General features: G+C 35.6%; 1 protein-coding gene across 1 annotated transcript; it reads left to right on the top strand.

The window, feature by feature from the left end:
- Nucleotides 1–6,343: 6,343 nt before the first annotated feature.
- Nucleotides 6,344–15,545, top strand: LOC149247499 (protein NRT1/ PTR FAMILY 5.6-like). The gene is made up of 4 exons (XM_089455888.1): nucleotides 6,344–6,540; nucleotides 6,629–6,846; nucleotides 6,966–7,522; nucleotides 14,434–15,545. The coding sequence occupies exons 1-4, from the start codon at nucleotides 6,369–6,371 to the stop codon at nucleotides 15,311–15,313; spliced, it is 1,827 nt and encodes a 608-aa protein (XP_089312014.1). The 5' UTR covers nucleotides 6,344–6,368; the 3' UTR covers nucleotides 15,314–15,545.
- Nucleotides 15,546–15,913: the final 368 nt, after the last annotated feature.

Raw genomic sequence — 15,913 nt, 5'->3', positions numbered from 1 at the left:
TGATGTAGGATTGGGTTAAATGATTGAAGTAAGTTATTTTTAAAGTTATTTATAGATTCACAAGCATGATTCATCCTTAGAAAAAATTTGAAAATTCATCTTCATCATTGAGCTACTTGGATTGGTTCACTTGTTCACAAGTCTAGAATTTCTGGAAGTCCCTTGTAGCAAAATAGTAGTAATTTTCTGCTATTTTTTAAGAATGTGTTAATGAGCTTCATTTGAGTTGATTCCACTTGGATTAGGTCATAAAAATATTCAAGTTAATAATACAATTTACCCATTTCATTTGCACTTGATTATTTTAGGCATTTGATAGGTTAACCACCTCACTGGCTCTTGAAATTACATTTTTTAGAGTCGTAATATTCTATTATCTTTTTGCATGTGTTAATAGGGGTATTTTTGAGTGATTTTACTTGGAACGGAGAACTAAGACATCCTACTTAATAACAAAATTTTTTCCATCCCATTTGAATTTTATTTACTTGGGCATTGAGCAATATTCTCACTCCTATAGCATTACAATCCTCCTATACCAATCGCTTGTAGAAAATCTGTAGCATCACTTTCCTTCACTAGCTTTGATCCCCACTGCAACTTTCAATTAGTCTAGATGAATAATTACCCATAGGCTCTAAATGCATGATTAGGGAGACCTAAGGACCACTCTATATCCTTCCTTCCTCCACTACAAGCACAAAACAACAAGTAGAGTTAGGAAACAATTTTCACATTTGAAACTCTTCAATGCAAGTGAAGTAGACTTAGTTTATGAATTTCATAGTTATGTGTTGTAGATTAGAATTTCTTATTTCAAAGAAATTTGCAACTAGATTAATGGTTTCCATTTTGAAAATAGAATAATTAATTTGATTTTTCTGCAATTAGAGAAGCATGGTTTATTTCTACAACTAGTTTAGGTTATATTTGATGACATTCATTTCATTAGATCAATGAACTAAGGACACATTGCATGTTGCACATACATTGTCGACACCTCTTAAGCTTGTACGAACCCTGGGTTGATAATTTAAGTTCATAGCCTTAGGAGTTGCAACATTATTGTTTCAATATTGGTGCTCATCACATTTCTGTATGAATTTTGAAATGTCCTATCACGATGGGTCTATACACCCACTGCATTAGGATGGGCCTGTTATAGCTCTATACATTGATTATCAACGGTTGTACGATAGATTATGACCCCCCATGGCCTTAGAATATCCACTACAATTGACTTCTCAATCTCCCTAGTGGATGTGATGGATGTGTGTATGGACTTACGAACTATTACTTCAAAAATCAAGGATGTGCCCTAGACAATACCATCCACCAATATTCTTTCACACACTGCATCATAGGAATATGAGCTAAGATGTGATCAAACTCTATTCAGGAGAGTTTTGACATTCAACAAATAGGTTCAGATTGTGTAACCATCGAAATTTATGGCTTTCTCAATTAATTCTAAAACTTGGATTTTTCATAAGAAAATAAAAAGAGAAGATCACACTTGGTCTTCTGTTGAATTTATCCTTCAAAAATTTGCGAGAGATTGGCAATAACATGCATGGATGAATCATTGTTGGTGAGGAATCAGATCTCCGCGACTTGTTCATTGGAATAAGGAAAATATGAAGATTTGATCTGTCGAATTAAGCTCAATGATAGATAGAACAATTTCCTATAATGGTCAACTATGGTGGCTATGAAAAACCATTGAAATTGATGAAATCTTTAGCTAGGGTGACCATGGAGAATCACTAAAACTAATTTTCTTCAACTATAATTAAGAAACCCTCAAGCTGGCAGGAAAACGAGCTCTGATACCACTCTAAGATCCCAAACAATGAAATAATTAATAGATCTAGCACATTTAGGTGTTCTAATAAAAATACTTTCAACAAAACACTAAACACAAGAGGGATCTAGAAAATTGCAACCCTTATTTCAATTAATACTTAAAAAAAACACATGCTAAATAAAAGAAAAATAATCGAGCCCTTGCCTCAACATGCATGGCTGCAAAAGCATAATAAATTAAAGACACTAAAGCACAACTATGGATCCTAGATGGGTCCTCCATACAAATGTCAGTGTGGAGTTTTTGTCATGGGATCAAGTTAGAATTGGCCATGACAAGTTCTCAATAAACATACAATAAGATAGACAAACTTAGGACGATCCAAATGCCTATCTCCTATCCCCTTTTATAGGTTTGATGGACTCTCTAGAAACCTTATTTTATTGCTTTCCCTTAAAAAATGAAGGCAAATATCATGGAATATACCATGGGAAAATACTATGGTAAATACCATGTGAAGATTTTGTCCATTTTGACCATATCAAGAAAAGGGAATATTATAGAAATATCACAACCATTTCGCACAAGTTTTTTGGATGATATTATAATATAAGAATGGAACAATAGAGGAACACAAATAACATTTAGGAAAAGTATTACAATGTCATAGAGAGAATAACCTATACTTAAACTCTTGAAGTGTTTGTTTTATGAATCAAAGATTCATTACTCGGGGAATATAATTTTAAGATAATGATATAATGAATCTGGAAAAGATAGAAGCAATTATGGAATGGATAGCTCCTACTAGTGTACACAAAGTATTCAAGTTTATGGGTTTGGTCAAATATTATAAAAGCCTTCTACGTGGTTTTTTAAATATTGTTAATCCTATAAATAAATTACAAATAAGAAATGTGTGTCAACAAAGAAATGCAAAGGACGTGTTACAAAGAGTTAAATAATTATTGATGGTGAATCCTATTTTAAAAGTACTATATAAGGATTTGCATGTTTTGGTATGTATGTATGGTTCAAAAGAATATTAGATGTAGTACCAATCCAATAAGGTAGGGTGATTTCCTATGCTTTGAGAAAGCTTAGACCAAATGAATAGAATTATATAAATCATAGTGGTAGTACAAGCACTAGTAATTTGGATACATTAGTTATTTGGAAGAAAATTTGAGATGAAGATAGACCATCATGGACATCAACTTATATTTATGCAAAGTAATTTAAATGCTAGACAAATTAGGTGTTGAAAATTAATTAGTGAGTATGATTTCGATATATCATACATTAAGAGAAAAATAAATAGAGTGGTAGATTATTTAAGTCACAAGCCACTTTTTTTCAATCTTTCCACTGAAGATAAATTTATGAGAAGAGGTATTGAGTTACAACTAGAAGATAAAGGGTATAAAGAAGTTATGTTGGACTTAGAAAACTAAGTGATGAAAATTAATATGAAAGATATAGCTTGGACTATGATGGCTTATTACAATTTTTCAGAAGAATTTACATATTACTGAATGATTAAATTCAAATTTAAGAAAAGCTCAAAGAGTTATTTGTATGGCTCATCTAGGAGTAAGGTAGATGAATTCAAATCTAAAACCATTATTCCTTTGGAATGGAATGGAAAGAGGAATAAATATTTATGTAGCTATATGCCTTGAATGTTAGGAAGGGAAGATTGAGCATTCACATCCAACATGATTATTGCAACTACATATGATAGCTAAATGAGAGTGAAACATGATTTCAATGTATTTTATAATAGGAGCATTTATAGCATTGAGAAATATGTTTCTATATTTGTAGTGATTGATATTTTAACTTGAAATGAACATTTTATTCCAATAAAGAATAGTTATCAAGCATTGAAGATTGCAATCTAAGTTTCTATGAACGAGATAGTAAGATTACATGAAATTCTAAAGAAGATAATTTTAGATAGAGGATCAAAAAATTAGATATTAGAAGACATGTTTCACATTTTTTACAACTGGGTTAGTCTTGTACTCGCATGGCACATTCTCAATTCTAGCACCTATACCTTTGGAGTCTACAACCTATTGTCATCTCTATACTCCTCTCTATAGACCATGTCATGATCGAAAAATTAAAGCTTGTACCTCTTAGTTTGCACGATTTCAAATCACTTAAATCACCAATTAAATTGCCCCACACATAAACTTATCAAAATCAATAAGAAATAATATTGATGATTAATTTTCAATATTTTATTATTAATAAATAAAAATTTAATATTTTTCTTTTAAATTTAATTATTTTAATGACAATTTTGCATAAATTTTATTTAAATACTTTTATAAAATATATATAAAACTATATATTAATACCATATACCTAATAAAATATATATTAATATAATATAAAATATAATTAATATAAATATATATTTATATTTTATATTAGATAATGATAATACATTAAAATAAATTATTTTTCCATAATTATTTTGTAAATTAGTTTAATAAAAAACATAAGAAAATGTAACCCCTCATACAAAGAGATAGAAGAGAACCAGCTCGAAGAGAATGAAATTCTCTGAGCTCTAGCCGAGCCCCCGGAGGGTATTCATCCAACACGAAGAGCATGAAATGCTCTTCGAGCAAGGTTTGGTTAAATCGAGAATAAACCAATACGACATTTAGAAAAGACAAAACAAGGTGCGTGACTTCCTATAAAGTCCTAATTACTATGCCTATTGGAATGTGTGTTAGGATTTAATGAATAGTTCTTAAAGGTTAGTCCCTTTAACCATTTAAATTGTAGTAGTCTTTGGAAATATATTATAATTTTTAAATGTTTGAGTTGGGTTAAATTTTAATCCCAATTACCATTCGGATTAGAGTGGTCTTTCATCAATTACATATCACATATATTGAATGTTTTAATTAAATAGAGTAGTGAGGGGGGAATTGTTCGAATAAGTTAAAAGCGGTGGGAATTTTAGCATAAATGTTTGAGTTGGGTTAAATTTATTTTACTTATCATTAGGATTAGAGTGGGTTTTTTTATTAATTATATATTATATATTATATATATGGAATGTTTTAATTAAATGGAATAGTGAAAGGAGGAATTGTTTGAATAAGTTAAAGGTCGTGGTAATTTTGGCAAAAAAATTTCCAGAAATCTTACAATAGCAGTGTTTGAATTATGTTTTTGATGGTAAAAATAGATTTATGTTTTTGATGGTAAAAATAGATTAAGCACCATCAAAAAAAAGTCTGAAGCACTAAAATCTTAAATTGTGACAACTATAATAAAAATCCCAACAATATTTTATCAAAATATTACCCAAATTTCTATAATTTTACGGACAGAAAAACGAACTGGTTAGAATACTACTTAATTAAATGAGTTCCGTCCTCTCTTTGTCTTAATAAACATCGGTAGTTGATCAGATTTCTTGTTTGATTATCAATGTTAAAAACGGTCATCGGTAGCTATGTAAGCATCGTTTGCTATGTACACGGTACGTAATGGGACAACACGTTTTGGGTGAGAACATTATTTAGACGTTCATCAGTTCCCATGTAAACATCGTAGAGCATTATTTATTTACTAAAACGTGGAAGCGATGGGCACTACACCTATAAAATGCTTGGAAATGGCGTTTCACCCATAATATGCTTGGAAGTGGGGTTTCTCTCAGTGTCAAAGATGATCATTAATCACTATTTAAATGATTGTGTATAATTATTTGGCCAGTGGTTGTATACATTTATTAAACATCATTATTAAAGATGGTCATCAATCACTATTTAAATGATTATGTCTATTTGCTTCGTTAGTATTTATTTATTTAATTATATATATATATTTAAACAATATTGAATATTATAGTTGATGATATACACATCTTAGAGCATTGACGGAATATCTCCTGCGATCTTCACCCGGAACTGAAGCACGCACTCCTTAGCTGGAATTACAATATTGAATATTATAGTTGATGATATACAAATTTATAAATACTATGCTTTTGTATATAGATTGAATATTATTTAGATAAGATTATATTGGTTTATGCTGAATTCAACACTATTTACTCAAATCCCATGAATAACATATAAATTATTATGTTTAAATACAAATAACATTTAAATTATTAAATTATTGACATAAATCCATCAATAACATATAAATTATTAAATTTAAATATCAGCTGACTTTTATATCACCCACCCATTCAACGCTAAAAACCAGGTGGATAGAAATGGCCGTATTTAAACATCGATTGCGCTATCGATTGCGCAAGGAAAAACGAGCATAAAAAAAGAGACTATGGAAGCATTCACTTGCATTGCAGTTACAATACAGTGCACAAAGAAATTTATAAAAAACGAGATTATGGAAGCATTGACTTGCATTGCAGTTACAATGCAGTGTACATAAAGGCAGCATTCACTTGCATTGCACCAGATAATTTACATCGTAGCAATATTCTTGAAGTGGAGTTTCGAACTTTAGTTGAACCATCGTCAAGCGACAGAGAAGTTGGCTTGTGGAATTGAGAATAATCATGAAATTCCAACATTGTGAGGAATGGATGGGGTTTTGGAAGGCATCAGGGCAACCAGACAGAAGGCAGGATGATAAGGAAGACTGGGTCAAGGATGGATCCCTCGATATCAAAGGAAGGCCTGTTCTCAGATCAAAAACTGCTGGATGGAAAGCTGCGTTTTTAACCCTAGGTATCTCTTTATTTTATAAACTGCTTTCATATTTCTGGTCAGAATGCAGTTTAACTTAGTTATACTGTGTCTTTGGGTGATTGTGCAGTAGTTGATTTCAGCGAGAGGCTCGCCTACTTTTCGATTTCAACAAACTTGATCACCTATCTAACGAGTGTCTTGCACCAAGGGCTTGCAACTTCTGCTAAAAGTGTTAGCTACTGGACTGGTGTCACATGCGTTACGCCTCTTGTGGGGGGCTTTATAGCAGATGTTTACTGTGGACGCTACTGGATGGTCCTCATTTCCTTGATAATATATCTGTTGGTGAGACTGCAAGAATTTTAAAATCTATGTGCATAACGGTTTTTACCAGCTATCTTATAGTTCTCCTGATTATGCAACATATTTCATTTTGAGTAATCTTGTATAAATTCATGTTTTAGGGATTTCTCTTGTTGACGCTGTCAGTATCACTGTCAGCTCTGAAACCACCTGAACATTGTGATGGGATATGCAGCAAAGCAACGCCTACTCAGATTGGTGTATTTTTTTCGTCCTTATATTTGATATCCTTGGGGACCGGTGGTAACAAGCCCTCTTTGGAAGCATTTGGTGCAGACCAGTTCGATGAGGAAGATAAGACAGAAATGACCAAGAAGAGTTCCTTCTTTAATTTCTGGTATTTTGCGCTTTTAAGTGGCCTTCTCTTAGCTGTCACAGTAATTGCGTACGTTGAGGATAACGTAAGCTGGGGATTTGGGTTCGGGATTGTAACAGTGACCATGGCTATAGCCACTGTTGTATTTCTGTATGGAACGCCATTCTACAGACACAAGCTTCCAGGAGACAGCCCTATCACTCGTATCGCTCAAGTTGTAGTCGCTGCTATAAGGAAAAGAAATATGAGCATGCCTTCAGATGTGAGCCTGCTTTATGAGAATCAGGATGTGGAATTCATAAAATCAGGCCACACGCATCTATCGCACACAGATAATTTTCGGTATGTTAAAGATTTAAATGCTAGGCTTACTTTCTTTTTAAATGATTAGAGGAATTGGTAATTGGGTGAGTTTTGTCTTTACACTGGTTTGGTAGTGCTAGCTATAACCCCTCTGTGCACACTGTCATTATTATTATAACACCTGGATGAATACTTACATACTTATCATTATCATTATAACATCTGGGTACAAACTTAACCACCCAAATGCTAAATGATATGATTTCTTATAATCATCTAGAATTATTTTTCACATAATTTTTGTTGGGTATTTTTCCATGGAGAAAATACCAAAAACCAAATGAACAAACACACAGAGTCAATGCTCTGTTTTACTTTACTCCAGGATCTTTTGTGCACACAGAAGACTTTTAAAAATTCACTGAGAAACAGAGTATTTCACCACCATAAAAACATTCTATTCATTAAAACCTGATGCAAAGATTTACCACTGTAAAATCCCTTTTATATTCACTGATGTGAAAAACAACAACTTACTGCTGTAATAAAAGTTTACATAAGTTTACTGTTGTAAACAAAATTCACACAGACTTACCAAAAAAACTTCAGCATTTTCTTTATGCACTGCTTGTGCAAAAACCACACATGGTTTTCTTACCACTCAAAAAAAAATCACCTGGTTCTTATCTTATCTTTTTACACACTGAAAATCACCTGGTTCTTATCTTATCTTTTTACACACTGCTGTGTGTTCAATACATACCACACATGGTTTTCGCTGCACCACAGTTTTTTTTGATGGCCAACATATATCTTAAAACATTACAGCCTATTAGTTTTTTTTACTGCAGCACGTTTCTCAAAATGGTCAACACTTAAAAAAATTACATGCCCATATCCCATACAAAATTTATGTAATAAGCATATACGCCCATACCCCCGATATATAAAAAACATTAAAATTTAAACCCTTACCAATACTTCTACGGTAACAATTAATTCCATAATTATTTTACTGCGTTCAGCCATGCTTTTAATTTACTCCACGCAATAGCATTAATGTATGTTCGTATGCAGGTTTGGGCAGTCAACGGTTGAAAGGAGTGAAGCCGATCGAATGGCGAAAATGATGTCGGAAGCCCTGAGCGCGGACTTAAAAAAATTATTTATAATGATGTCGGGTCCGCTCCATCGCATCGCAACTTTACTCATGTTAAAGACCCCGACCCTATGATATTGCCGATAGCGATGTGCCGATAGCGATATCGGCGATCGCTCGTCGGAAACACAAAAGCTTCTTTATAATTCCTTCACTTCGACTTTGCCGATGAGATATCGGCGATCGCAGTTGAAATTATATTTTCAACACTCCCCTTTAATTTCAACTGTCGGGCATTCAGTCATACCCAAACACTTCCTCAAAAATTCAAAGCTCTTCTGATCCAATGGCTTTGTCAAAATGTCTGCTACCTGTTCCTGAGTACTGCAATGTTGTAAACTGATTTCTCCATTGCTTACCAATTCTCTGATGTAGTGAAACCTTGTATCAATGTGTTTCGTTCTCTTATGAAACACTGAATTCTTTGACAATGCAATAGCTGAGCTATTATCACAAAAGATGACTGTCGCTTTTGCCTGCTCTTGGCCTAAGCTTCTCAACATTCTTCTCATCCATACTGCCTGACAAGCTGCTGCTGTCGCTGCCACATATTCAGCCTCTGCTGTAGACAATGCTACAATGGACTGTTTCTTAGAAGCCCATGAAATGGCTCCTGAACCCATATGAAAAACATAACCGGAAGTGCTCTTCCGATCATCTACACTTCCAGCCCAATCGCTATCTGTGTACCCAACCAAATCTGAATGTTCTGAGGCATGATATAGAATTCCAAACATTTTAGTGCCTTTGACATACCTCAAAATTCTCTTTGCTGCCTGCCAATGTGACTCCTTTGGCCTCTCCATAAATCTGGAAATTAAGCTAACAGCATACATTAAATCAGGCCTAGTTGCTGTTAAATACATAAGGCTGCCTACAATACTTTTATACAAGCTAGGATCAAAATCCTTGCTGCTGTCCTCTCTGCTGAGCTTTAATCCCATCACTGTGGGAGTGATTGCTGCCTTGCATTCTTCCATCTTAAATCTGCTCAAAATTTGATTTACATATCTTGCTTGAGATATAAAAATTCCTTTTTCATTTTGCTCTACTTCTATGCCTAAGAAGTATCTCAACAAACCCATGTCAGTCATTTCAAATTCATCCTTCATGACTGATTTAAAATTCTCAATAAGATAAATATCATTTCCAGTGAAAATAACATCATCTACATACAAGACAACAATTAAAATTTTACCATCCTTTTCCTTGATGTAGACTGTGGGTTCTCCTTCACATTTGTCAAATTCATTATCCAATAGATATGAGTCTATCCTGCTGTACCATGCTCTTGGCGCTTGTTTCAGCCCATAAAGAGCTTTCTTCAATTTGCACACTTTGTGCTCTTCACCTTTCTTCTCATATCCGAGAGGCTGTTCCACATAGACCTCTTCCATTAACACTCCATTTAGGAATGCTGATTTCACATCCATTTGGTAGACTTTCCATTTGTTTTGTGCTGCTATGGACAGCACTGCTCTCACGGTTTCCATTCTTGCAACTGGGGCGAAAGTCTCCTCATAATCTCTTCCATACTGCTGCTTGTACCCCTTGACAACCAGCCTTGCCTTGTGCCTTTCTATCTTGCCTTCAGGATTGCTCTTGGTCTTATAGACCCATTTCACACCAATGACTTCTTTGCCTTTTGGTAGCTCAACCAAATCCCATGTTTTGTTTCTCTCTATGGCATTCATCTCCTCATCCATAGCTTCTATCCATTTCCTATCTTTGATTGCATCTTCGAAATGAATAGGATCATCAACATGACAAAACAAGGCAAATAAGGAATTCATTCCTTCATCATAAATGTCACTTAGATTTCTAAATTTCTTACCTCTTTCACTTGGTGTGCAAGTGCTTGAAGATGCACTTGAATTTCCTCCTTGTGGTGTGCTTGGAGAAGCACCCTCATTTATCCTCAATGGTGTACCTTGCTGTCCTTGTGTTGTCCTCAATGGTGTCCCTTGCTGTCCTTGTGTTGGCGCTGCTGTTTGGGGATTCATTTCAGCCACTTCCTCTTCATCTTCATCATGAGACAAACAGTTCTTGACATTCACTGTTTTCTCTATGCTTCCATCCCAAGCTTCCTCTTCAATGAATTGAACATCCCTGCTTACAAAGAACTTCTTGGTAGATGGAATGTACAGCCTGTAGGCTTTGGATTCATCACTGTATCCAATGAAGATGCATTTCTCCCCTTTGCTGTCCAACTTCCTCCTTAGCTGATCTGGTATGTGTGCATAGGCCACACACCCAAAAACTCTCATGTGGGTGACTCCTTGCTTTCTCCCACTCCATGCCTCTTCTGGCACCTTGTTCATGACTGCTTTTGTAGGACACCTGTTCAATATATAAACTGCACAATGTACAGCTTCAGCCCAATACTCATTTGGCAAATGCTTTGCTTTTAGCATGCTCCTCGCCATGTCCATGATGGTCCTGTTTTTCCTTTCAGCAACTCCATTTTGCTGCGGAGTGTACCTTGCTGTAAACTGTTTATGAATTCCATTTTCTCTACAAAATCTTAGGAATTCCTTGGAGATATACTCACCTCCTCTATCAGTTCTCAATACTTTTATGTGCAGCCCGCTTTGGTTCTCCACAAGTGCTTTGAAGTTTTGGAATTTCTCAAACACTTCACTTTTGTTTTTAAGGAAATATATCCAAGTCTTTCTTGTACAGTCATCAATGAATGTCAAGAAATATAGGCTGCCGGCTAATGATGGAGCTTGCATTGGTCCACACAAATCTGAGTGGATGATCTCTAAGGGTGTCTTTGCCCTTATGCTCTTCCCTGATGGAAAACTTTCTCTATGTTGTTTTCCCAAAATGCAGCCTTCACATAAGCTGTCCGGTTTCTCTATCAATGGTAATCCCTTTACCATTCCTTTTCTGCTCAACAAGTTTAGACCTCCAAAATTTAGATGCCCGAATCTCAAGTGCCATAACCAGTTCTCATCCTTTGGCACGCTTTGGAAGGCCTCTTGGGTGACTGTTGCCATTTCCCTTTTGTTCTTCAAGTCTGCCCTGATCCTAAGAGGGAACATCCTGTTCCTTGTCATCTTCACTTCAGCAATGCATCTTTTGCTGGGTGGTATATCCATGATGGTGCACACATCATTTACAAAATAAACATTGTAACCCTTTTGGATAAGCTGTCCAACACTCAATAGGTTACATCTCATTCCGGGGACATAGTAGACATCTGCTATGGTTTTCCTTTCTCCTTGTTTTGTAAATATTTTTACCTCCCCTTTTCCCATAACAGACACTTTACTATCAGTTCCTAGTGTGACCTCTGACTTCATATTCTGATCTAAAGCAGAAAAGAGGGCTATATTCCCTGTCATATGGTTGCTGCAACCTGAGTCTAAAAACCAAATTTCCTCACTGTTTGTTTCAGCCATGTTACAGGCTAACAACACATTACTTTGACTGTTGTTTTCTCTAGTAACATTTGCATTCTTTCTGCTGTTCATATCATGATGTTTCTTTCTACAATCACTAGCATAATGTCCATACTTTTTGCAATAATAGCATTGAACATTAGATTTATCATACCTTTGTCCTTGAACATGATGTTGATCTCTTTGTTGGCTGCTGCTTTGGCCTTGGTTCTGATTTGGATTGCTGCCTCTTCCTTGTGCATTTGATGAGCTGTTCCTTCCTCCTCTGTTCTGGCTTCTGCCTCTTCCTCTTCGGTTTCCTCTTCCTTGACCTCTTCCTCTTCCAAAGGACATCTGGGTCTTGAAGGCTTGCTCAAGAGATGAGTTTTCATTCCTACTCAACCTCTGCTCATGTGTTATCAGTGATGCATGTAGCTCATCAACTGAATAGCTTGAGAGATCCTTTGTCTCTTCAATGGTGGTGACTATGGCATCAAACCTTGAGGGTAAGACCCTCAATATTTTCTCCACAATTCTTCTGTCTTCAATGGTTTCTCCATGAGTTCTCATTTGTGTGATTACACCAATCACATGAGTGAAGAATGAGTCAATGTTATCTGACTCCTTCATGTTCAAGTTCTCAAAATCCTTTCTCAGCAATTGTAGTTTAGCTGTCTTCACTCTCTCCATGCCTTGATAGGCTGTCTTAAGGGTTTGCCATGCTTCATTGGCTGTCTTAGCTGCTGCTAACCTTGGAAACATACTCTGGTCTACTGCTAGATACAACAACACACGGGCTTTTGAGTCCTTCTTCCTATTGTTCTTAAGCAGATCCTTCTCTCCCTGAGTTAATGCATTGAACTCAGTTTCATCTGCTGGTTCTTCAAAACCTTCTTCAACTATTTCCCATAAGTCTTGGGAGGCAAGCAGGGCTGTCATAGTTATTGACCAATAATCATAGTTCTTCCCATTAAACTGTGGGAGTTGGGTGTTAAACAAACCCATACCAGTGCTTGTGCTGGCCATTCCTTGACTGTGTATTTAAAAAAAAACGACTGTTTCTTTCAGCAGCAACACAAAGAAAAATCTTTGAGAAATACCTGAACCCTTTGTTGTCTGAGTCTTCTGTCTGCCTGAGAAGTTTTGCTGCAACAACAACCTTCTCCCTTCAGCTTCTTTAACCTCTTTAAAGAGCCTGAGCCCGCTCTGATACCACTGTTGGGTATTTTTCCATGGAGAAAATACCAAAAACCAAATGAACAAACACACAGAGGCAATGCTCTGTTTTACTTTACTCCAGGATCTTTTGTGCACACAGAAGACTTTTAAAAATTCACTGAGAAACAGAGTATTTCACCACCATAAAAACATTCTATTCATTAAAACCTGATGCAAAGATTTACCACTGTAAAATCCCTTTTATATTCACTGCTGTGAAAAAACAACAACTTACTGCTGTAATAAAAGTTTACATAAGTTTACTGCTGTAAACAAAATTCACACAGACTTACAAAAAAAACTTCACCATTTTCTTTATGCACTGCTTGTGCAAAAACCACACATGGTTTTCTTACCACTCAAAAAAAAATCACCTGGTTCTTATCTTTTTACACACTGCTGTGTTCTCAATACATACCACACATGGTTTTCGCTGCACCACAGTTTTTTTTGATGGCCAACATATATCTTAAAACATTACAGCCTATTAGTTTTTTTTTACTGCAACACGTTTCTCAAAATGGTCAACACTTAAAAAAATTACATGCCCATATCCCATACAAAATTTATGTAATAAGCATATACGCCCATACCCCCGATATATAAAAAACATTAAAATTTAAACTCTTACCAATACTTCTACGGTAACAATTAATTCCATAATTATTTTACTGCGGTCAGCCATGCTTTTAATTTACTCCACGCAATAGCATTAATGTATGTTCGTATGCAGGTTTGGGCAGTCAACGGTTGAAAGGAGTGAAGCAGATCGAACGGCGAAAATGATGTCGGAAGCCCTGAGCGCGGACTTAAAAAAATTATTTATAATGATGTCGGGTCCGCTCCATCGCATCGCAACTTTACTCATGTTAAAGACCCCGACCCTATGATATTGCCGATAGCGATGTGCCGATAGCGATATCGGCGATCGCTCGTCGGAAACACAAAAGCTTCTTTATAATTCCTTCACTTCGACTTTGCCGATGCGATATCGGCGATCGCAGTTGAAATTATATTTTCAACAATTTTATCTTGCGGTTAAGCTCATGAAAATTCACAATTAAAAACAACAAATTAAATTCTTCTCGCTTTGAGCTATTATTTCTGTCGCCTGTCACTTTCACAGTACATAAAAAGCTTAAGACATATCGATCTATTAATGTGTGGTTTGGCTATCAACGTATTAGGTTTCCGGACAAGGCGGCCATAATGGTGCAAAACACTTCAGAATTGAATACTAACACACAGATAAGTCTAAAACCAAATCCATGGAAGGTCTGCACAATAACTCAAGTAGAGGAAACGAAGCTTATATTGAGGATACTGCCCATCTGGTTGTCTTGCTTAATTTTTGGAATAGCTGCGGTATCACAGAACGCAACGTTCTTCATAAAGCAGGGCAGCAGTATGGATAGAAGCATGGGTTCCCAATTCCAAATCCCGCCGGTTTCTCTTGGCGTCTTTTCCGCCATCTCTGGACTTGCTTTTGTTACTATATACGACCGGTATATGGTACCAATGGCCAGAAGAATAAGAGGCGATGAACGAGGATTAACTGTGCTACAAAGAATTGGAATTGGCCTCTTCTTTTCTGTCCTGTGCATGGTGACGTCAGCTTTAGTAGAAAAAAAGAGAATCCATGTAGCAGAAACTCATGGCTTACTTGACAGCCCTCAGACTACAATCCCTCTCAGTGTTTTCTGGTTAGCTCCACAATTTGCTTTGTCGGGAATAGCAGATGTGTTTACTCTAGTAGGATTGCAGGAATATTTCTATAATGAAGCGCCTGATAGTATGAGAAGTTTGGGTATTGCCTTCTATATAAGTATCATTGGCGTCTCCAGTTTTCTCAACGGTCTCGTCATTACCTTAGTTGAAGGAATAACCGAAAGAGGAGGGCATCAAGGTTGGCTGGTCAATAATATAAATAGGTGTAAGTTGGACTATTTTTACTGGCTCTTGGCGATACTGAGTGCTGTCAATTTATGCTGTTATGTTTATATTGCTCACATATACACGTACAAGAAAGTTAAGAAAATTGTGACTATTGCAAGGGATTTTGCATAAGTTAGTTATGCAAGGATCATGAATGACGGAGAGTTAAGCGAATTAATATGTTTCCTCCCAGCTTGAACTGGACTGTGAATACAAAACATACCATGGCAAAACAGTTATGGCATGGCTATTTTTCCATAAAAGCAGGTATTGCGTGGTTATTTTTGCATAAGCTTGTAAGAGTTGTGATGTCTTCGTCCTGCTTTCCCAATCACTGTTAAAACAGTATAAACTTTGTTTTTCATTGCTCAGAGAGCCTGAATTATAATCTGACATCGTTCACTTTGCATATTAGATTAATATTATATCTTATTTCATCATAAGATGTGGAATTTGGTTTGATTTTTCCCAATTTTATGGAAATCGATTGAGGATGGAAGTTATTTTTGTATAAATTAAACTATTTCACTTCAGTAGCGTGGAAACTGGTTTGAGTAGTGTGGAAAGTGGTTTGAGTGGGATTTAATGCTCACTGCAGTTTGTACTCAAATTTCATGGGAAGAAAGTGAAGATGAAAGCTATTTTAGATTAATTAAATGATAGAAAAAGGCCTCCAATCTTCAAATTTCAAACAATTCTGATGATAACTAATTTATTAGTAAATCATTATTC

Source organism: Pinus tabuliformis, chromosome 7, assembly GCF_031772625.1.
Source record: "Pinus tabuliformis cultivar Carrire ecotype Pingquan chromosome 7, CPIR1, whole genome shotgun sequence".
NCBI lineage: Eukaryota > Viridiplantae > Streptophyta > Pinopsida > Pinales > Pinaceae > Pinus > Pinus tabuliformis.
Note: the sequence above shows the minus strand (reverse complement) of the source record. Positions and strands in the feature narration are given on the sequence as shown.